This window comes from Electrona antarctica, assembly GCF_951216825.1.
Source record: "Electrona antarctica genome assembly, chromosome: 13".
Taxonomy (NCBI): Eukaryota; Metazoa; Chordata; class Actinopteri; order Myctophiformes; family Myctophidae; genus Electrona; species Electrona antarctica.
Window position 1 is genome coordinate 13,268,371 of NC_136794.1, and position 21,524 is coordinate 13,289,894.

A 21,524-nucleotide genomic window follows, 5' to 3' on the forward strand; every position below is an offset into this window, starting at 1 on the left:
AGCCCAAGGAGTGTTTTTCATGCAAAATGCTTGCAAATGGATTCAGAATCATGAATGTGGCTCCATGGCCAAATACATATTATTAATTTGGCTTCCTTTAGCCTACATGACAGCATTTGAAAAGCAATAAACTAGTGATTTAGACAGGACTTTAGAGCACCTCACTGTGTTAATATATAACACGCATATTAATATGCGTGTTAATGGTGTTTGCATTCTTTGTTTTCTTTCAATCCATAATATCATAGTTTGTATGTTTAAGATTTAACCTTTAATTTAAGTTCTATTTGATCCCATTTTTGTATTTTCAGAATATTGTTTAAACTCAAAGCATTGGCTAGAGGATAATTTTCTAAGCTTTCACTTTAAAATTGTAGGTCACAAGATTCAATACTGTCCTACTATGACAGTCTTGTCATATCCAATGCTAGTATATGCAATGCATAATATGCATTTACAGTATGTATACACTGTAGTCTACTAGTCTTTTATATTCTGGTAAGGTTGGATGATTGTTGCTGTTGTCTACACTGGAATGTTTTAACTGATGTGTCTGATATAAATAAAACGTCTGGGTTTCCGAGGCTATGTCTGATATAACTCTATGGTGGGATGGTCCTGATTCTGAATGTCCTGCCACGAATATAAAATAAAAATAAAAATGAATGATTTAAATTTGTCTGTTTATGTAGTGTCAACCAGATACACCACCAGTCCGCCACCACAGGCACACAGCTGTTGTGAATCAATCTGATCTGAGAACTGCCGTTAGCGGCTCGGTGTTGCGAGGGACGGCTATTACCGCCGAGCAACGGAAGTCCGGTTTCAGTCACGAACCACCATCAAAATGGCGAAGATCGCCAAAACACACGAAGGTAAATTAAATAACAAAAAGTCGTCACTATTTCGTTGATTTTGTGTGAATTGTGGCATCATTGCGTGTCGCTTGTTATAATAACTCCACAGAATGTTTTCTTGCAGAAAAATATGATTTTCTGCTCTATTTAAACCGTGTGAGCGGCGGTAGGCCTGGTTACGATGCAACGCAGACATGACGATAATGGCGACGGCTGCTAAGCTATGTAGCCAGCTAATGCTACTATGCTAGACGGCTTTCACCCTGCACAATACCGTACCACGAATCCAACGCAAAACCTTTAAAGTCGCTCATTTTAAGTACTCAAGTGCGACAATTGGAGCGTGCAATTTAAACGGGTGCAACCCAAACTTATACTAGTATTATTTTGGTACAGCATTAACAGCAAGCTAATATTGGCATACCATTACCGTCAGAAACACGTTGTGTGCAGTGTTGGCCATATAAAATGGCGTAGCCAGTGGGACGCGAACACAATAAACATATTTTCCAGTTCACTTCAAAATCATAATGCTTATGCATTTTGTGTGGACATGGCGATATAAAATTGCCATCTTTTATCGCGCTATTGTGATGGTGTCATTCACATTTGTTTTGATTTGTTCCCGTCCTTGCATTACAGGACAATGATATATAAATAAAATATTTTTATTTTATTTTTATATCATCGTCCTGTAATGTCATTCATGTCGAATGTCATGTTTTTATGTTCCGTGTGGACCCCAGGAAGATTAGCTGCTGCTATGCACCAGCTAATGGGAAAGTATGTTGTGCATTATTGTCTCCACCAGGCCGAAGGCATGGAGAGACTCGAGAGAGTAGCCGCAATTTGCAACTCTAGATTTGTTTTTATAATGGGATGAATCTAGAGTTGCAATACCTCCATTGACTGGAGGTATTCATCCAATTTGCGTTTGCGATCTGCTTGTATTAAACTCACCAACATTGCAGCTCTAGGCCAAGCTTGAATTATCCTCTTTCAATCTGCCAAGCTTTTGTTTCATAAAAATCCACTGTAGACATGTTATGAGCTACTTTCTGTCAAGAAATTCTGTGCAGGTGATTCTTTTTCTAAGTGTTGGAGTTTGGAAGCACTCGTTTTTGATTAACGGGTCGTGCTGCTGCCTCCTGCATTATGTGCAAATTCGAAACGGGGGGTACGCAGGGCCGTTAGGGACTTCAACGAGTGCTTCCAAACTCCAACACTTAGAAAAAGAATCACCTGCACAGAATTTCTTGACTGAAAGTAGCTCATAGCTCTACGGTAAAAGCTCTGCAGATTGAAAGAGGATAATTCAAGCTTGGCCTAGAGCTGCAATGTTGGTGAGTTTAACGTTGTTTAATACAAGCAGATTGCAAACGCAAATTGGATGAATGGGGAGTCAATGGCGGGTATTGCAACTCTACATTCATCCCATTATAACACAAATCTAGACTTGCAAATTGCAGCTAGGGGAGAGAGTATGTTTTGCACTCTGTGTGTGTGTGTGTGTGTCCATCTGTTAACTGCGAATCTCCAGTACCATTAACCCAGTCGATGCAAAATTTTGCACACACACTCTCTGGATGTCAACGATGAACCTCTGCCCCAAATTTTCCAGAACGGCCAGTTATAGTGCCACCAGGAGGCCGACTTTTAAAAAACACATTTTTTGATATTACTCCTCCAGATTCTGTCCAAAAATCCCCCAAATCGTTCCACACTATCTCTATAGTCATGTGTTCAAGACTGATCTGTCCGATATTTCATATTCCAAATAGGCTAACATTGGCTTTCAAAGTTTGCAGGATTGGCCCGTTTTGAACAAAAAGCCTCAAATCATGAACGCGGCATGCAATTTACGTGAAATCTTTCAGACTTTCCTACTAGGCTGAGGAATATATCCCACCCTTTTCACATTGGCCTGTTATAGCGTCACCAACGGGTGGATTTTTTGCAAAACTCATTTTTGGAACAAAATGCCTCAAATCATCCAATTGCCATCCATAAGAAGAAATGGCACGCTTGGCACATTGGCCTATTATAGTGCCAACAGGAGGCCACAACCTGACCTGGCCTGGTGGAGACCTGTGCCCCAAGGGGCACTTTATTTAGTTGGCATCGGTTCTGTTCAACAGACAGAAGAGATGACCACATGTAGACTAATTTTACTTGTTTCTTGTATTCCCTCTAGACATAGAGGCCCAGATCCTGGAGATCCAGGGGATGAAGGCCGCCCTGCTTGAGGAGGGAGATCAAGGAGTGGGCCTAGATTCCACTGGCTTCTATGACCAGGAGATTTATGGAGGCAGTGATAGCCGCTTTGCTGGTTATGTCACCTCAATTGCCGCAAATGAACAAGAAGACGTGAGTAGTTTGTCTTTTTGGGGTGTGGGGATTAAAGATTGAGTAATTATTTGTACTTTCTGCTGCCTACAAATCATGATGCAGTGCTGACAAGACTTGTTCATTTGTGCCATGTTTTTTAAGGAGCTTGACTGCTCCCTTCTTGCCTGTTGCATATGAGCTGGGAGAGTCTGCCTCTATGGCAAGGCTTGACTAGACTCTTGTTTCTCTCTATTTTTTCCCTAGGATGATGAAGAGGATTCATCTACCAGTCTGCTGGGACAGAAAAAGCCGGGGTACCATGCCCCGGTGGCTATACTCAATGCCATACCACAGTCGGAAGAGCAAGTGAGTATTTTATTGTGCTTAGTTATTTCCATAACCATCAGCACCTGAGTAATAAAGGGGCGCATACGTTGGTCCGACGACGTACTAACACTCCGACCGACATGTGTGGCTGCGTAATACTCACTGTATGGCGACAAACTTATTAAGCCTAAAAAAGAAAAGAAAAAAGGAGGCTAAAAGCGGGGAAATGTACTGCCAGACGCGCTGCATGCCAAGGACTCACTTCTCCAGTGTACTGCGTTTTATTCATTAATTAAGGTATATTAAAACGATGGCGACATCATAACAAAGTGCAAAGTGCAAAATAGTATACAGATAGCAGCATGGTGTTGTGTTAGTGTTTGCGTTTGTAAAGCGGTCAGCAAAGTTGGACTTCCCCGTCATTCACCCCCTCCTTCCATTCATGAAATGCCACCAGTGAACAGCTGACAGTCTGACGTACCACCCAACATCACGTGACCATAGTATCCATAGCAACCCATCGAGCTGTCTAACCTGTCACCAACACTCACCCGTGGCTCTGACATGCGTGGCTGGTTAAGACTCCCCCGTGGCTCTGACATGCGTGGCTGGTTAAGACTCCCCCGTGGCTCTGACATGCGTGGCCGGTTAACCCATTTAGACCGTACGACGTGAGGGAACGTCATAACTAATCCAACCGACGGGTTGCTAGGACGTGTACACACGTCCTAGTGCATTTTCATTGATATCAAACGAGAGAAAAATATTCTCTTTTTTTTTTGGAGTTGGCCTCTCCTTCTGCACCATACTCCTTGGTCTTTCGTCCATGCATGTTGTCGTTCACTTCCCTGTTTACTGTTCACAAAGAAAGGCTCGGCGCGCGTAATCTAAGCTCTCCGTGGTTTTGACCAGATGGATATATTAAGCTCTTCATTTCTGACTTCAACATGCCACTCGTTCAAAATATGAAGCGAGCGATTCATTAGCGACTTTATCGTAATCTTAGTGAGGTAAGCAAGCAAAATTATGTCTCCCGTTTTTTGTCCGGAAGGGGGGGGTGGGCTTACAGAGTAAAATCGGCCTTATCTTCCCGTCACCCGAGCTTCTATTTTGAAAGAAAGGGGGGATAGAAAAACTCCTGTGTTGGCAGTCATGTACTACCATTTTCTCTGATGCTACCATGTCTCCGTTTCCTCTTCTATAGTATGATCCATTTGCGGAGCATCGCCCCGCGAAGATTGCAGACCGGGAGGACGAGTACAAAGCCCGCCGCAGACAAATGATCATCTCCCCTGAACGTCTCGACCCCTTTGCAGACGGTAATTTTCACCACCTGTCCTTTCCTCATCACATCCTCCCATTTCCTCCCCTTGTTCATGGTGTTTCTCTTTGTTTTTGTGACCCTGTGTCTACAAAGGGTTTCAAACTCACACACCTTTTTGCTGTTCAACCCTTCGGCCACAAATGCAATGCTTTGCTCCCCAGACTTAGCCCCTTCCTTGTGGTCAATCCTTTCTGGTCCCAATGACACCATTGTAATTGTTCCTCTTTGTCCTTTGATTTCCAGTGGACTTTTCCCTCAATTTTGCAACAGACTCAAGTGGGAATATCTTCTTTGTTTAATTTTGTTTTGGAAGGCTTAAGGTCTCCACACACCGGGCTCGAATCGGATGCGAATTCGGATTTTTAGCTGCGTTTCTCCATCGGTTTTCCGAAAAACCACCTGCAACCACCTTTACTGTTGTGAACGCAGACTATTTTACATGAGTGCGATACAATAACGTTTATCTCAGAGTGAGGTTGACATATGGTTTACTGGAAGAGGTAGTTGGGTGTTCTCCTGCTAAGAGGATGGCTCACCTAACAAACATGGGTTGCGGTAATTTGTGTCGAAGGGTTAACAGACCCATACAGACTGATGATGGGAAGGTGTAATACCATAGGCTGTGATAGTACAGGGATGAGAAATAGGCTGTGATAGCAACAGGGATGAGAAATGAAGTTTGACAAGTAGGCTACATTTGATGGTCAATGTTGGCATAGCTCACCCCTCTGCACTCTCCTGTGCTCAGTAGCTGAGGACATTGCAATAACCAATCCGCCCGTACATGTAGAACTACATGTCACGAGGCAGGCAGTGGAGAGAAATGTGCTGGCCTTATATAACCTTGGCTTGGCTCAGTCACCTGGAGCATATTCACAGTGGCTTCCAAGTATTGAAAGGTCACTCATAAAAATTAGTTATAGAATCAGACCTTGTCTGTAACCTCAGTTTCTCCTCTTTGGTATCATACGGCAACATTATGTTGCTTACATTTGCCGTTGAATTGTCAGACTTAGGTATGCAGCGCCCCACAGGTCTTAATAAATTAGGCTACATATAATCTAATCGGTGCATTCACCATTATGTGAACTGTTCAATAGCTGTAGTGCACCTGCCTCAACATTTGTATCCACCACATCTTGGTGTCGGAGTCAATTATTCTCTGTCTTCTATTAGTGTTGGCGTTAATGGTGGAAGTAATCCACTGTATTACTTATTGATCGGTGGTCACCCTTACTTTCAAATTTGTAAGCCTTAACCTGGCTTGATACACACCCCAATATGAGTCTTTCACAGCTTATTAACTGCTGTCTAGGAATGCCATTAAGATTATAGCGGATACCACGGATGTAGTCTGCACCACAACACAAGCAATTCTTAGCAAGATTCCATACTAGTACACATCCCTTGAGAATAGAAGCTGAAGAAGGCCTGTGTGCCACATGTGGTTTAGTGTTGGTAGGGCTTATAAAACCCTGCATGTAGAGAGAGTTGTTTACAAAGATGTTGTGTAAATATATTTTTATTTTACAACTCTCTGTAAAATAGAAATATGTTATCAAATGTGTACCACAATACCACAGGCCCATACTAACTGTCCTTAATTTCTCTCCTACAGCAGTACTGCTTTGCCAGTCCTGTACTGCACTCTGTTAAGGGCGCAGCAACTCATCCTGTGTAGGTTATGGTGAACACACAGAAGTGTGCACTTGTCAGTTTGGTCAGGGTCCACTGGCTGCTTATCTGACTGGGGGAGCCTATGAGGGGAAACAAATGCAGCTTAGCTACAGCAAACCTCTGTCCCCCACAATCCATTTATTTTTGTTTTATTTTATCATTTGACTTTACCAGGAACCATAGATGAGAACTTTTATGAAGTTGTAGCAAATCAGAGCCTATCAAACTTTTGTTTGTGGGATTATGCGTTACTTTATTTTGTTTTTTGATCATTTATACTTTTGTCTTGAAACAACATGTCAAGATCCAAATTTAGGATTTTAATGTAATTATTGTTGGAATCATTCAGATGTTAGAGTAACCCAGTACAGCCTAGCTTTATGAACTGTTAGAGTAACCCAGTACAGCCTAGCTTTATGACCAGAAGTTAAGTGACTGGTTAATTTTTCTGTCCTCATCCCATGAACTTGGCTGCAGAGGTAGCAACAGAACTGCTAGTTTTGATGGCGCTGAGGAGATAATTCACTCCTAGATGTACCCTCAATGTCTTGACTTCATCTTTATTTGCTGTGAATAATTAGTAATGTGAACCACAAACTTTTTTTAATTACAATTTTATTTTATTTGAGGTTAAACCTCAAGAAGATTTTTTATTTCTTTGAGTGCCGTAAAACATTGCACTACAGGTGGTATACTATTGTGTGTGAGTTCCAACCCTTTTCCAAAGTGTTACTAATGGTAAAGAGCAATTTTCTAGGCTTCTTTTCTGCCGGTTGAAGTCTGACTGCAGAAGGACCACTTGGCACTGAAAGTGTACGTATTCTGGAGAGCACAGCCCAGGACCCCTGCATCAGTGATGGCTATATCCTCCTTAATCTCCTTTTTAAAAAGAAAACAGAGCAACATCAGCTCTTGTCTCAATGTATCTGCTTGTTTTTCTTTTCTATAGACTGCTATGTCTGTATGTAAAAACCAACAGAATATGTACATCTCTAGGGATTTGTTGTTGTGTTTCAGCTGTAAAACAAATGAAAGAAAAAAAGAAAAGAGAAATTTGATATGAGCATATAAAGAGAGTCAGGGTTAGCTGGCTGTGTTGTATGTGCTTGCTGTGTTTTGTTATGAACCGGGTCCCGCGGGGTGTGTTCTAATGAAGGTACTCTGTTCTTGTTCGTGCTCTTTCGCGCAGGGGGCAAAACGCCAGACCCCAAGAAGCAGTCGCGGTCATACATGGACGTCATGAGAGAGCAGCACCTGACCAAAGAGGAGGTAGGCTGTGCTTCTATCCTCCCCCAGACAAAGTTGCTGAACACATTCGTAAAGAAGTGACAATTGTGGCTGCCGATTAGAATCCTAGGCTTGGCTCATATAGTGATGGGTTGTATAAAAATCACACCCGTCATACGTCATTCAATAAAAAAATAATTACTTATGTTACAACTTATGTTATCTTTTAACCATGATACAATGTTTAAAAAACAGTTGCACTGTGTTTAGAAAAGCCGATTTGCTTGTCCACATTTGGCGTAAATTCTCCTTTCATTGAACAAATCGGTTCTTTGTGGCAACACAAACATTAAATGCCATTGACAGACACATGACGTAAAACAAGAGGAGAGAACTGCTCCTGGGTGAGCTGTATGCGAATCATTCTCGCCTGTTGGACCTCTCCCATGGTCAGATCAGGGCTAGTACTTCGCTAGATTGACACACCAACATGAGAACAAGCAGAGAATGACGTTTATATCACCTCTGTTCTCAACCTGCACCCGTTGGTGACAAACACAAAAAAAATTACATTTATTCAACTTTAGGACATTTAGACAACTATTTCTGCCTGTTTAACAGTACGGGTGTAAGAAAATAGGGATACATTTGAGTATGGCAATATTTTAAGGCAAATGTTTGCTCACCATGCACAAAAAATGTGCTATGAAGTTGGATGTTACAAGTATTGTGATTATTTACACATTTTTATACAGTGTTGCTTGCTTAAAAGAACAGTTTTACAAACTAGATCAGATCTTCAAGCTAACAGCTGAGCTAGCTTGTAGTGAATGATGTAAAGTCTCCTTTCATTGTCAATGGCAAATGTGACAAAATATACCTATGTCAAAAGGATAAAGCCAAAAGCTTGAGAGCTTATTTCCATTGTTTGTCTCCCCCACAGAGTGAGATCCGTCAGCTGCTGGCTGAAAAGGCCAAGACAGGGGATTTGAAGGCTGTGAATGGATCCGCCGCTTCCCAAGCTGCTGCAAAGCGAAAGCGTCGCTGGGACCAGACGGCAGAGGCAGGAAACCAAACACCCACCAACACCACGCCCAAAAAGATGTCCAGCTGGGACCAGGCTGACGAAAAAGCTGAGGTAGAACCATCTTAGATTTGGTATAGCACACTAATGGAAATATCGTTGAGGGCAGATGTTGTGGTAGTGTGAATGCTGCGTGTACCGTTCCTGGGAGCGGATCACCCAACCATTCCCGGGACCGCATGGAGGTAGTCTCAGGACCGATTGAAGTGTACTCTGATACGGATGGATGCAATTTGAAAGCATCGAATACAGTTGAATGAAGTGTACTCGGGTGCGGATGAATCATGGCCAGCGGGGACCAGGCAATCGTATTCGGGAACAGTTTGGATCAAACGGACTCTGTGAATCTGCCCTTAAAAACTGGCTGGGTGAACTAGTTCAGAGCCTTGCCTTGAGCATTGGGAAGCTACTGTCTTCTGTGTAGTTTCTGTGTATTCAGACTCTGAAGATATTTGATGAAATGGCAGGGATTGAACTATGTGATTTTTAGCTGGTGAAATATTCCCTTAAACATTAGGTGTTTTCACCATTGAGAACCAGCAAACATGTCCCCAACCATTTTCAGTATATTTTTTCCATCTGCTGTCCTCCCACTGGGAGGACAGAAGTAGCAGTAGTTTGTGGTGTTGCTGTCTGCATGCAGTGTGATTTGTTTTTAGGAGATTAAATATGATTGTACTTGGGGACAGGAGAAGAGAACTGTGCTCCTGGGTGAGCTGTATGCGAATCATTCTCGCCTGTTGGACCGCTCCCATGGTCAGATCAGGGCTAGTACTTCGCTAGATTGACACACCAACATGAGAATAAGCAGAGAATGACGTTCATATCACCTCTGTTCTCAACCTGCACCCGTTGGTGACAAACACAAAAAATGACATTTATTCAACTAAGACATTTAGACAACTATTTCTGCCTGGATGCACCGCAGTGAAGCCTACACTCTGCACACATGTCTGTATGCCTCTCCATGCCACAACACAGCATTGTTTTGCTTTGCAGTGCTCAAAATGTTTTGCTTCATTCTATACTACGGCCTTTATGTCTAACATTCTTCTGCTTCCTGTATCTCCCTCCTGTACAGACTCCAGGGCACACCCCTGCACATACCCCTGGGCACACACCTTCCAACAGCCGCTGGGACGAGACACCTGGTCGGCCCAAGGGAAGTGAAACCCCTGGGGCCACCCCCAGCACCCGCATGTGGGACCCCACGCCCAGCCACACACCGGCCGGAGCTGCCACTCCTGGCAGAGACACTCCCGGTCACGCAACCCCCGGGCATGGTGGTGCCACGGGCAGCGTTCGCAAAAACCGCTGGGATGAAACCCCAAAGACAGAGAGGGAAACCCCCGGACACGGCAGTGGTTGGGCAGAGACTCCGCGCACAGACAGAGGAGAGGAGTCAGTGGGAGAGACCCCCACACCAGGGGCCAGTAAGAGGAAGTCTCGTTGGGACGAGACCCCTGCCAGTCAGATGGGTTCTTCCACACCCCTCCTTACCCCTGGGAAAACCCCCATAGGAACCCCAGCCATGAACATGGCCACACCCACACCAGGTAAACGAGAGCAGTCATTCAGGCCTACGTGCTTTTTTCTTTTTACTGGCTGATGTGTTTCTAATGCATTGTTTACTTTTGTGTTCTCTTCAGGTCATCTGATGAGCATGACCCCAGAGCAGCTGCAAGCATGGAGATGGGAGCGAGAAATTGATGAGAGGAATCGTCCACTGACAGATGATGAGCTGGACGCCATGTTCCCTGAGGGATACAAGGTATAGGCCCTGGTCCAGTCTGATCATTCATGTTCCCTGAGGGATACAAGGTATAGGCCCTGGTCCAGTCTGATCATTCGTCTATTACTAATGAGGAGGTGACTTATTGTGCAGAATAAATAAGTCATAGTATTGACAATTCTTTCCCCCTCATTTAGCGTCTGCTAAATTGTAAATGATCTTTCCCTCAGGTTTTGCCCCCACCAGCAGGCTACGTTCCCATTCGTACCCCAGCCCGTAAGCTGTCAGCCACCCCCACCCCTATTGGGGGCATGACGGGCTTCCACATGCAGACAGAGGACCGCTCCATGAAGCAGATGAACGATCAGCCCTCCGGAAACCTCCCCTTCCTCAAACCCGACGACATCCAATACTTTGACAAACTGCTGGTGAGTACTGCGCACATGTATTTTAACACACACATACATACACACAATGCATAAAACACAGCCAATTGTTATTTTAGTACTGTCGCTTAAAAATCCAAAGGTGTGTTTGCTAAAGCCTGATTTATACTTTGTCGTACATGTTGCTCACCAAAATAAACCTGCTGATTAAGCATACAAAGTATGAGTAACATTGTGTTTGGTAGGTGGAGGTGGATGAGTCTACACTGAGTCCCGAGGAGCAAAAAGAGAGGAAGATCATGAAGCTTCTGTTGAAGATTAAGAATGGAACGCCGCCCATGAGGAAGGTCAGTCTGAGTTACCAAATCCCATCCTCCCTCACTCAAAACAGTATCCCATTGTGCATATAATACAGCCCTGAATTGCCTTCCATCTTTACACTCTGGGGTTTTGGGTTGATTCCTGCCCATGTTGCTCTCAGATCTGTTTAATAATCATTGTTTGAGCTGTATGCGAATCATTCTCGCCTGTTGGACCTCTCCCATGGTCAGATCAGGGCTAGTACTTCGCTAGATTGACACACCAACATGAGAACAAGCAGAGAATGACGTTCATATCACCTCTGTTCTCAACCTGCACCCGTTGGTGACAAACACAAAATAAATGACATTTATTCAACTATAAGACATTTAGACAACTATTTCTGCCTGTTTAACAGTACGGGTGTAAGAAAATAGGGATACATTTGAGTATGGCAATATTTTATTTCCCAATACTGTATTGATTAAAAACAGTAAACTGGTATTGGGAAAATGTTTGCTCACCATGCACAAAAGTTGTGCTATGAAGTTAGATGTTACAAGTATTGTGATTATTTACACATTTTTATACAGTGTTGCTTGCTTAAAAGAACAGTTTTACAAACTAGATCAGATCTTCAAACTAACAGCTGAGCTAGCTTGTAGATTTGTTTTTTTGTTAACAAAAAATCACACCCATGTGTAGTGACTCAAGTGAGGGGCGCTTTAAGATGTCATTCATTTCAAGTAAATGTCAAAGTCTCCCTAATGCAAGATCTTCACCCAGCACTGAGCCTGAGCGTGGCTACAGTGTGAAGCGCTGCTGCTGTCAGTAGAGAGGTAGACAGATAGTAGACCACCATGTTCCACTGGGAGCAGCAGACAAAACAAGTCTTGGCAAGGACAATGAAGACAATTCCAGTATACCAATTTTGACTATTTTGACCTGCTCTCCCTTCTAGGCGGCTTTGCGTCAGATAACAGACAAGGCACGTGAGTTTGGAGCGGGTCCCCTGTTCAACCAGATCCTGCCACTGCTCATGTCTCCTACACTGGAAGACCAAGAGCGCCATCTTCTGGTCAAGGTCATCGACCGCATCCTCTACAAACTGGACGACTTGGTCCGACCATATGTACACAAGGTAAGCTGGAGCTGAGCCCTGTGTGTGTGTGTGTGTGTGTGTGTGTGTGTGTGTGTGTGTGTGTGTGTGTGTGTGTGTGTGTGTGTGTGTGTGTGTGTGTGTGTGTGTGTGTGTGTGTGTGTGTGTGTGTGTGTGTGTGTGTGTGTGTGTGTGTGTGTGTGTGTGTGTGTGTGTGTGTGTGTGTGTGTGTGTGTGTGTGTGTGTGTGTGTGTGTGTGTGTGTGTGTGTGTGTGTGTGTGTGTGTGTGTGTGTGTGTGTGTGTGTGTGTGTGTGTGTGTGTGTGAGAGATAGAGAAGAACATGTTTTTCCTCTGTATATGAGACTGATTTATCATCTCTGTGTCCAGATCCTGGTGGTGATTGAGCCCCTGCTGATTGATGAGGACTACTATGCCAGAGTGGAAGGGAGGGAGATCATTTCCAACTTGGCAAAGGTGAGATACAGCATTTGTAGTAGTTTGTGGTGTTGTTGTCTGCATGCAGTGTGCTTTGTTTTTAGGAGATTAAATATGATTGTACTTGGGGACAAGAGGAGAGAACTGTGCTCCTGGGTGAGCTGTATGCGAATCATTCTCGCCTGTTGGACCTCTCCCATGGTCAGATCAGGGCTAGTACTTCGCTAGATTGACACACCAACATGAGAACAAGCAGAGAATGACGTTCATCACCTCTGTTCTCAACCTGCACCCGTTGGTGACAAAAAAAAGAAGACGACATTTATTCACCTATAAGACATTTAGACAACTATTTCTGCCTGTTTAACAGTACGGGTGTAAGAAAATAGGGATACATTTGAGTATGGCAATATAAAAACAGTAAACTGGTATTAGGCAAATGTTTGCTCACCATGCACAAAAGTTGTGCTATGAAGTTGGATATTACAAGTATTGTGATTATTTACACATTTTTATACAGTGTTGCTTGCTTAAAAGAACAGTTTTACAAACTAGATCAGATCTTCAAGCTAACAGCTGAGCTAGCTTGTAGATTTGTTTCTTTGTTAACAAAAAATCACCCCCATGTGAAGTGACTCAAGTGAGGGGCGCTCTTATCATCTCATTCCGGCCAATTAGAATTTGCGTCCTCACCTTCGTCTTCAATGTTTTACGCAATGTTTGCGTTTACACAAACACTCAAAGATTCATTGTCAATCGCATTTAATGTTTGTGTTAGGACAAAGTTTGTGTTTACACGTGTTTGTCACGCACACTAAAAGCTGGACATAGGGGCTAGCGCCCCTCAAATGTTATGCAACATGCATAATTTATACTCTGTCGTATATGGTGGTTATCACAGTTTTCCTTAAATTACTCTCATTACAGAATCATATGTTTTGTCTAATATGTTATTTTCTTCTGTCCTCCAGGCTGCAGGCCTGGCTACTATGATTTCAACCATGCGTCCCGATATTGACAACATGGACGAGTATGTCAGAAACACCACTGCCAGAGCGTTTGCTGTGGTGGCCTCTGCACTGGGCATCCCCTCTCTTCTACCCTTCCTGAAAGCTGTGTGTAAGAGCAAGAAGTCCTGGCAGGCCCGACACACGGGCATCAAGATTGTACAGCAGATTGCAATTCTCATGGGCTGCGCCATCCTGCCCCACCTGCGAAGCTTGGTGGAAATCATAGAACATGGTCAGTGTTCACTCATTCCTCCAACCATTTCCATCAGTAACATGTTGGTAGCTAGATTAATCGCATAACAGTTAATATGTCCAGAGGAAGTGCACTGCAAATCATGCTGTGATTGATCTGTTGCCTGTTTTTCCCATGCGTCTACAGGTCTGGTCGATGAACAGCAGAAAGTAAGGACCATCAGCGCCCTGGCTATCGCCGCCCTGGCTGAAGCCGCCACACCCTACGGTATTGAGTCCTTTGACTCTGTTCTCAAGCCCCTCTGGAAGGGTATCAGACAACACAGAGGAAAGGTGAGAAACTGACAAGCCAAACGTAATGAAATTAGACTGTAAAATTGTAAATCAACAAATTGACTCCTAATGCAAGATCATCACCCAACACTGAGCCTGTGTGTGGCTGCAGTGTGAATATCTCCTTGCTATAAAATCCTCCTCTGTGAGGGACTGCTGCTGTCAGTAGAGAGGTCAGATGTGGACCACGATGCTCTGCTGGTAGCAACAGACAATGGACAACTATTTAAATGAAATAATGGCTAAAGGTGTACCAATGATTAAACAAAGCATATTTTGTTGTCCTAGGGTCTGGCTGCCTTCCTAAAGGCCATCGGTTACCTGATCCCTCTGATGGATGCAGAATATGCCAACTACTACACCAGAGAGGTGATGTTGATCCTCATCAGAGAGTTCCAGTCCCCCGACGAGGAGATGAAAAAGATTGTCCTTAAGGTACCAGAGGGGTGACCTGTTGCGGTGGGAGGGTGGGCCTGTATGCGAATCATTCTCGCCTGTTGGACCTCTCCCATGGTCGGATCAGGGCTAGTACTTCGCTAGATTGACACACCAGCACGAGAGCTAGCAGAGAATGACGTTCAAATCACCTCTGTTCTCAACCTGCACCCGTTGGTGACAAACAAAAAAAAAACTATACATTTATTCCGGCTTTATGCTTCATGAATATTAACATTAGTACTACATACTTAATTGTGTTTAGTAAATGAAAGTATTTTGTCCTAATTCACAAATCAAACCCTAAAGCAAGCTGTAACTATACCAGACGTCTTGGGGGTTGCACCCGGTTGCATTCCATGTCTAAGCTTGTTCTCTTGCCTTGTGTGTCAGGTGGTGAAGCAGTGCTGTGGCACTGACGGTGTTGAGGCCAACTACATCAAGACAGAGATTCTCCCCCCCTTCTTCAAGCACTTCTGGCAGCACAGGATGGCTCTGGACAGACGCAACTACAGACAGGTCAGCGCACACATTACATTACATTACATTACAGTCATTTAGCAGACGCTTTTATCCAAAGCGACTTACAATAAGTGTATTCAACATAGGTAGGGAACAAAAACTACTAATCACCAGAAGTCTTTAGTGCATTTTCTGCAAAAACAAGCAACCAAGAGTATACCTAGCGCTAAGGTAAAAGTGCAATATATCAGCTACCTATTTCCTTAACCGGATGAGACAAAATAGCTAAATCAAATGAGCATGAGCTAAAACAATTAAGTGTATCGACTAAACAAGATCCAATAAACAATACAACAATAGAAACACACACTCATACAGGAGAGACGCCACATACATTTACAAATTCAGGGATCGGTATATGTGAACTATAGACGTAACACGTATTAAGTTATTGCGTTGACTCCTTCCTGCAGCTGGTAGACACCACAGTGGAGCTGGCTAACAAGGTGGGAGCGGCCGAGATCATTTCGCGTATTGTGGACGACCTGAAGGATGAGGCTGAGCAGTACAGGAAGATGGTGATGGAGACCATCGAGAAGATCATGGGCAATCTTGGAGCAGCAGACATTGACCACAAGCTGGAAGAGCAGCTGATTGACGGCATTCTCTATGCCTTCCAGGAACAGACTACAGAGGTGAGTCATGTGAGACTTGCTTGGCTGAACATGGGCGAGCTGGCTGCATATGAAACAATAATTACATTTGAAGCATGTCCACTACATAGAAAATAGAGAATGGAGTGGCCCCTATATTTGAAAAACTAAAAACAAGGCTGATTAAGATCTCTTTAATCTAGGAAATTAGTCAGAATGCGGAAATTAAATGTAAATGACAGGTCTTTACTGATTACCACACTCATTTCCTTTGTCCAGGATTCAGTGATGCTGAACGGTTTCGGCACAGTGGTCAACGCCCTGGGGAAACGTGTGAAGCCATACCTGCCTCAGATCTGTGGTACGGTGCTATGGCGTCTCAACAACAAGTCAGCCAAGGTCCGTCAGCAGGCTGCTGACCTCATCTCCCGCACAGCAGTGGTCATGAAGACCTGCCAGGAGGTACGCCTTCACACACACATACACACATCATTTCAGTGACATAAACTATCACTGGCACTATCACTAACACATTCTATCGGTCTACCCATTTGCAGGAGAAGCTGATGGGTCACTTGGGAGTGGTGTTATACGAGTACCTGGGAGAAGAGTACCCTGAGGTTCTGGGTAGCATCCTGGGAGCCCTCAAGGCCATCGTCAATGTCATCGGTATGCTAGCTTAACTACTACGCACACACTTTCCATAAATTAATTTCTAGGGATGTGACAATAGGTTTACTTTTGACTCTTATCAAAAAATGCAGTGCAAAATATGTAGCATACAATTTGTATGCTACATAATAGCAAAACATTAAGGTACCAGAGGGGTGACCTGTTGCGGTGGGAGGGTGGGCCTGTATGCGAATCATTCTCGCCTGTTGGACCTCTCCCATGGTCGGATCAGGGCTAGTACCTCGCTAGATTGACACACCAGCACGAGAGCTAGCAGAGAATGACGTTCAAATCACCTCTGTTCTCAACCTGCACCCGTTGGTGACAAACAAAACTATACATTTATTCCGGCTTTATGCTTCATGAATATTAACATTAGTACTACATACTTAATTGTGTTTAGTAAATGAAAGTATTTTGTCCTAATTCACAAATAAAACCCTAAAGCAAGCTGTAACTATACCAGACAATTAAAGTGAGCCAAGCTGTCCCTTCTTGCACAATTCAGCAACACACTAAACCGAGTTGAAACTAACCGACTAATGGCTCGTACACACTGCACGATATTTGCCCCCCGAGAAATCCTGTATTACAGCCAATGAGAGCACAACTTCACAAGACAGCTGCATGTGCTCACAGCCACTGTCTGTCTATCGACTGTAGGGCAGGCTATATGATCAGATCATAATGATATATATAACCTTTATTCCTTGGGTAAATCCCTGTGTCGTACATATTGGTAGCTGTATTATATGAGCCCAACATTGCTGTTACACACTTGAATAATGTACGATAAACCGCATCGTTCAATGCTGCAAACTTTTTGTGTGTGTGTGTGTGTGTGTGTGTGTGTGTGTGTGTGTGTGTGTGTGTGTGTGTGTGTGTGTGTGTGTGTGTGTGTGTGTGTGTGTGTGTGTGTGTGTGTGTGTGTGTGTGTGTGTGTGTGTGTGTGTGTGTGTGTGTGTGTGTGTGTGTGTGTGTGTGTGTGTGTGTGTGTGTGTGTGTGTGTGTGTGTGTGTGTGTGTGTGTGTGTGTGTGTGTGTGTGTGTGTGTGTGTGTGTGTGTGTGTGTGTGTGTGTGTGTGTGTGTGTGTGTGTGTGTGTGTGAGAGACAGTCAGTCAGTCAAAATGAATTGGAATAAAAAACAAATGTATCATTCATGTATCGCGTCTGGATCGCATCTTGTGTGATGATGCCTACTCGGCTATCAATCGTTTAGTGTAAAAAGAAAAAAGAAGACTCCTGTAGTGTGAAATACATAACGATCTGATGACTCGCCGACTACTTTAAAACTCCTACAGTGTGTAGGGGCCATTAATGACTTCTTATATAGCTAATTGGACATTTTCTCCTACAAGGTATGCACAAGATGACCCCACCAATCAAAGACTTGCTCCCTCGTCTGACACCCATCTTGAAGAATCGACACGAGAAGGTCCAGGAGAACTGCATTGACCTAGTGGGCAGAATCGCAGACAGGTTGGTGTGGCAACATTGAGTAATACAGCCAGAATATGAATACACGACGGGAGGAAGTGATGTGTACGTGTCTTGCGTAGTTGACCAGTTGGAGACCTTGTGTTCTCTCTCTCCCCCTCTGCTCGCGCTCTCCCCCTCTGCTCTCGCTCTCTCTCTCTCCATTGTCCTGTCTAAATAAAAAGCAAAACAATGGCATGATAAAAATAATCCTTTCACAACTCACAAGTTGAGGTGAGCTGAGACATATGGCTGATGTGGTGTTTTACATTTTCAGGGGAGCAGAGTACGTGTCAGCCAGGGAATGGATGAGGATTTGTTTTGAGCTGCTGGAGCTGCTCAAGGCTCACAAAAAGGCAATTCGCAGAGCCACTGTCAACACCTTTGGTTATATCGCCAAAGCCATTGGGTGAGTGTTAAACTACATTTTTGTTTCACCAGCTACGTTATGTCCTGGGATCTGAAAAAATATCAAAAATGTCTATCGTCCAGTTTTGCATGTATTTTCGTACATCTTTGAAAATGTCTGCATATGATGACATGCCCAAAATGTGGATGCAGGGTTTAAAGTGGGTACAGGAACAGACACAATAATTGTAATTCTACACAACGTAGATTGTAGCCTCACTCTGTACCCTCTTCTCTCAGACCCCACGATGTGTTGGCCACTCTGCTCAATAACCTCAAGGTCCAGGAGCGTCAGAACCGTGTCTGTACCACAGTGGCCATTGCCATCGTGGCCGAGACCTGTTCGCCCTTCACCGTGTTGCCGGCACTCATGAATGAGTACCGCGTACCTGAGCTCAATGTGCAGAATGGTGTGCTCAAGTCCCTGTCCTTTCTGTTTGAGTACATTGGAGAGATGGGCAAGGACTACATTTATGCAGTCACACCACTACTGGAAGACGCACTCATGGACAGGTGATAACCAGAAGCCTTGGAGCTTTAGCAGTAGTAACTATTTTTTGTACAGTTAATGGCAAATAACTTGCCTAATAATACATCATTTTCCTTTGCATGTTGAACCCTGACCCCATTTTCCTTTGTCACATTGCAGAGATTTAGTCCACAGACAGACGGCCAGTGCTGTGGTGCAGCACATGTCCCTGGGCGTTTATGGGTTTGGTTGTGAGGACTCCCTCAACCACCTGCTCAACTACGTGTGGCCCAATGTCTTTGAGACGTCACCCCATGTCATCCAAGCTGTCATGGGGGCCCTGGAGGGCCTTAGGGTTGCCATCGGGCCGTGCCGCATGTTGCAATACTGCTTACAGGTAAGACTGACCATGATCACGTCTTCTCAGACTAAATCTGCTTCTAAACATTGTTTTACATATTCTTTTTGTAGTTGCCCACTTGTGGTTAGTTTGACTTAAATGTCTGTTCTAAATATGTATGCTCGTTGAAATGGCAAGAGACATTAGTTAATAAACTCTTGGAGTGACACATTTTTTGGAGTGACACATGCACTTGAATATTTTTTAAATACACAACTAATGACAGGAAAATAACTTATTTCAAGTAGACAGTGCTAAAGCCTTTCTGTATTGCTCTTACCCACAGGGTCTGTTCCACCCAGCCAGGAAGGTGAGGGACGTCTACTGGAAGATTTACAACTCAATCTACATCGGTTCCCAAGATGCCCTCATCGCCCACTACCCAAGGGTCTACAATGACGAGAAAAACCCATTTGTCCGCTATGAGCTGGAATTTGTCTTGTAAATAACTACAAACTTTTCTCCTATCTTCACTCATTTCTTTCTTGCGCTCCTGTTCCCTCTATTTCTCCTCAGTTGTCCTATTTTTCCTGGTAAAGGACTAAGGCATTTTTTTTATTAAGCTATCTTGTAAATGAGCTATCAATTCACATCGATCTGTTTCATAAAAGTCAATCGGGTCCATACAAAAAAACCTACATTCATCCTCTTGACTGCCAACGGTGAACATTTCATTTGTACATCCAGTGTGAAGTTAGGAGATCTATAAAACAGAACAATGTAGAGCCTTTATGTATTTTGTTTTGTTTTTAAAAACCTGTTTTGTATGCGTTTCCCATAAAGAATGGTTGAAGTCAGAGTAGCCTTGCATAAGGAATGAGAAGTAGTTGGACAGAATTGTTTGAAAGCATGAAGGTTTGGTGTGTTTATGGCCCTCTTTAATGGCTGCTCCCTACACACACTCCTGTCAGTTGATACTTTAACTGTTCTTATCACAATGTTGCTTTATTTGACCAAATAAATTGTTGTATAAAATGCATCTGTGTATGTTTTATATTTGATGTTGAACATATTGGTGTTTTTTGTATGTGAAATGAGCATGGCAGCTTCCAGCAATTGTGTCTGTGCTTATCCTGCAGTGCCAAGTCAGCAGTATGTGATTCAAACATGATTACAATAACTAGCCTGGAAATCAGACATGGTCTGGCAAAGATAAAATTGCTCTGTGCAGGGATAGTTATTTACCTACCTGTAGTGCATTTATGTAATGTGATGAATGAGTACAATGGGCTACTTTCATAATAAAAAAAATACTTTAGTGAAAGTATACAAGTAGGCCCACATGAATAATCCCAGTTACAGCAAAGAGGGTATTTGCTAATTTCCAGCCCTGGACTAGAACAAAAGATTAATTTCTGATTCATCTCATGATTCTCATCAATGTTGTCTGTGTTCAAGGAGGGATATGATTCACTTGACTTCTGAAACAAAAACCTGTTGTCCTTATCAGCCTTGTCATCGTGCTGAGACACAACACCCAGATAAAACAGGAGAGGAGACCCGGGCAGACGGGAGGGCTGTCCCTGTGGCCTTGTCGAGGTTGTTGAGCTCAACCCTAGGGGCCCCGGAGGCATTTATTGATTTTTTTTTATGCATGGCTTTGTTAAAAGCCCAGGGGATTATATCCAGATTCCCCCCGAGAATACATAGCGCTACAAATAAATCAGAGTTGTCATTGAAAACTCTGATTTATTTGTAGTAGGCTAGTGCTATACATATTTATAAATTAGATGAATGAATACAGAGCCTTCTAAAGTCATAGATCAGGCTCTTCCTCTAACAGTTGGGGTCAAAGAGCTGTGATGTATGCAGTATAATCCAGTGCCGCGCGCACACACACACACACACACACACACACACACGGCCCCTCCCCCATTTAGTCATTTACCCACTTCCACTTTACCACCCCACGACCCACGTACTACTGCTCCACATAGTAAAGGCCCATGTGCTCTGTGACCTATATTTCCCAGGCTGTCCCCAACTCCCCATCCATGCTTGGGATGAATGGGAATGCAAGTATCCCCCCCAATACATTAGGCCTGCAGGCGAACATAAAAAAAACATGTACAGCTGTACTGTGTTTCTGTACTATTGCAAAATTGATGTACTTGTTATTGTAGGCTACTGATGAATGCAACTCAAAAACAGACTTTACAGGGATATGAGGTTAGTGTTTATTATTAGTATTTTCCATTTACGAGCAGACTGCAGTAGAGTTCTGAGGAAAATATGCG

General features: G+C 43.6%; 1 protein-coding gene across 3 annotated transcripts; it reads left to right on the plus strand.

Annotated features, from left to right (window-relative positions):
- The first annotated feature begins 732 nt into the window (after positions 1-732).
- On the plus strand, positions 733-20,266 carry sf3b1 (splicing factor 3b, subunit 1). Of its 3 annotated transcripts, XM_079519277.1 has the most exons (24): positions 733-875; positions 3,052-3,224; positions 3,450-3,551; positions 4,717-4,831; positions 7,703-7,782; positions 8,684-8,878; positions 9,906-10,380; positions 10,474-10,595; positions 10,787-10,984; positions 11,188-11,289; positions 12,204-12,383; positions 12,730-12,816; positions 13,749-14,019; positions 14,167-14,312; positions 14,601-14,747; positions 15,141-15,266; positions 15,683-15,904; positions 16,142-16,324; positions 16,420-16,531; positions 17,893-18,013; positions 18,288-18,419; positions 18,659-18,931; positions 19,068-19,284; positions 19,574-20,266. In XM_079519277.1, the coding sequence occupies exons 1-24, from the start codon at positions 848-850 to the stop codon at positions 19,730-19,732; spliced, it is 3,966 nt and encodes a 1,321-aa protein (XP_079375403.1). In that variant the 5' UTR covers positions 733-847; the 3' UTR covers positions 19,733-20,266. The 3 variants fall into 3 exon arrangements, 2 of the variants coding, with proteins under 2 accessions (XP_079375403.1, XP_079375404.1); XM_079519278.1 differs by lacking the exons at positions 733-875; positions 3,052-3,224; positions 3,450-3,551; positions 4,717-4,831 and adding an exon at positions 7,185-7,326; XR_013791440.1 differs by lacking the exons at positions 9,906-10,380; positions 10,474-10,595; positions 10,787-10,984; ... (13 more) ...; positions 19,068-19,284; positions 19,574-20,266 and adding an exon at positions 7,271-7,326 and having other exon boundaries at positions 8,684-8,806.
- The last annotated feature ends 1,258 nt before the right edge of the window (positions 20,267-21,524 follow it).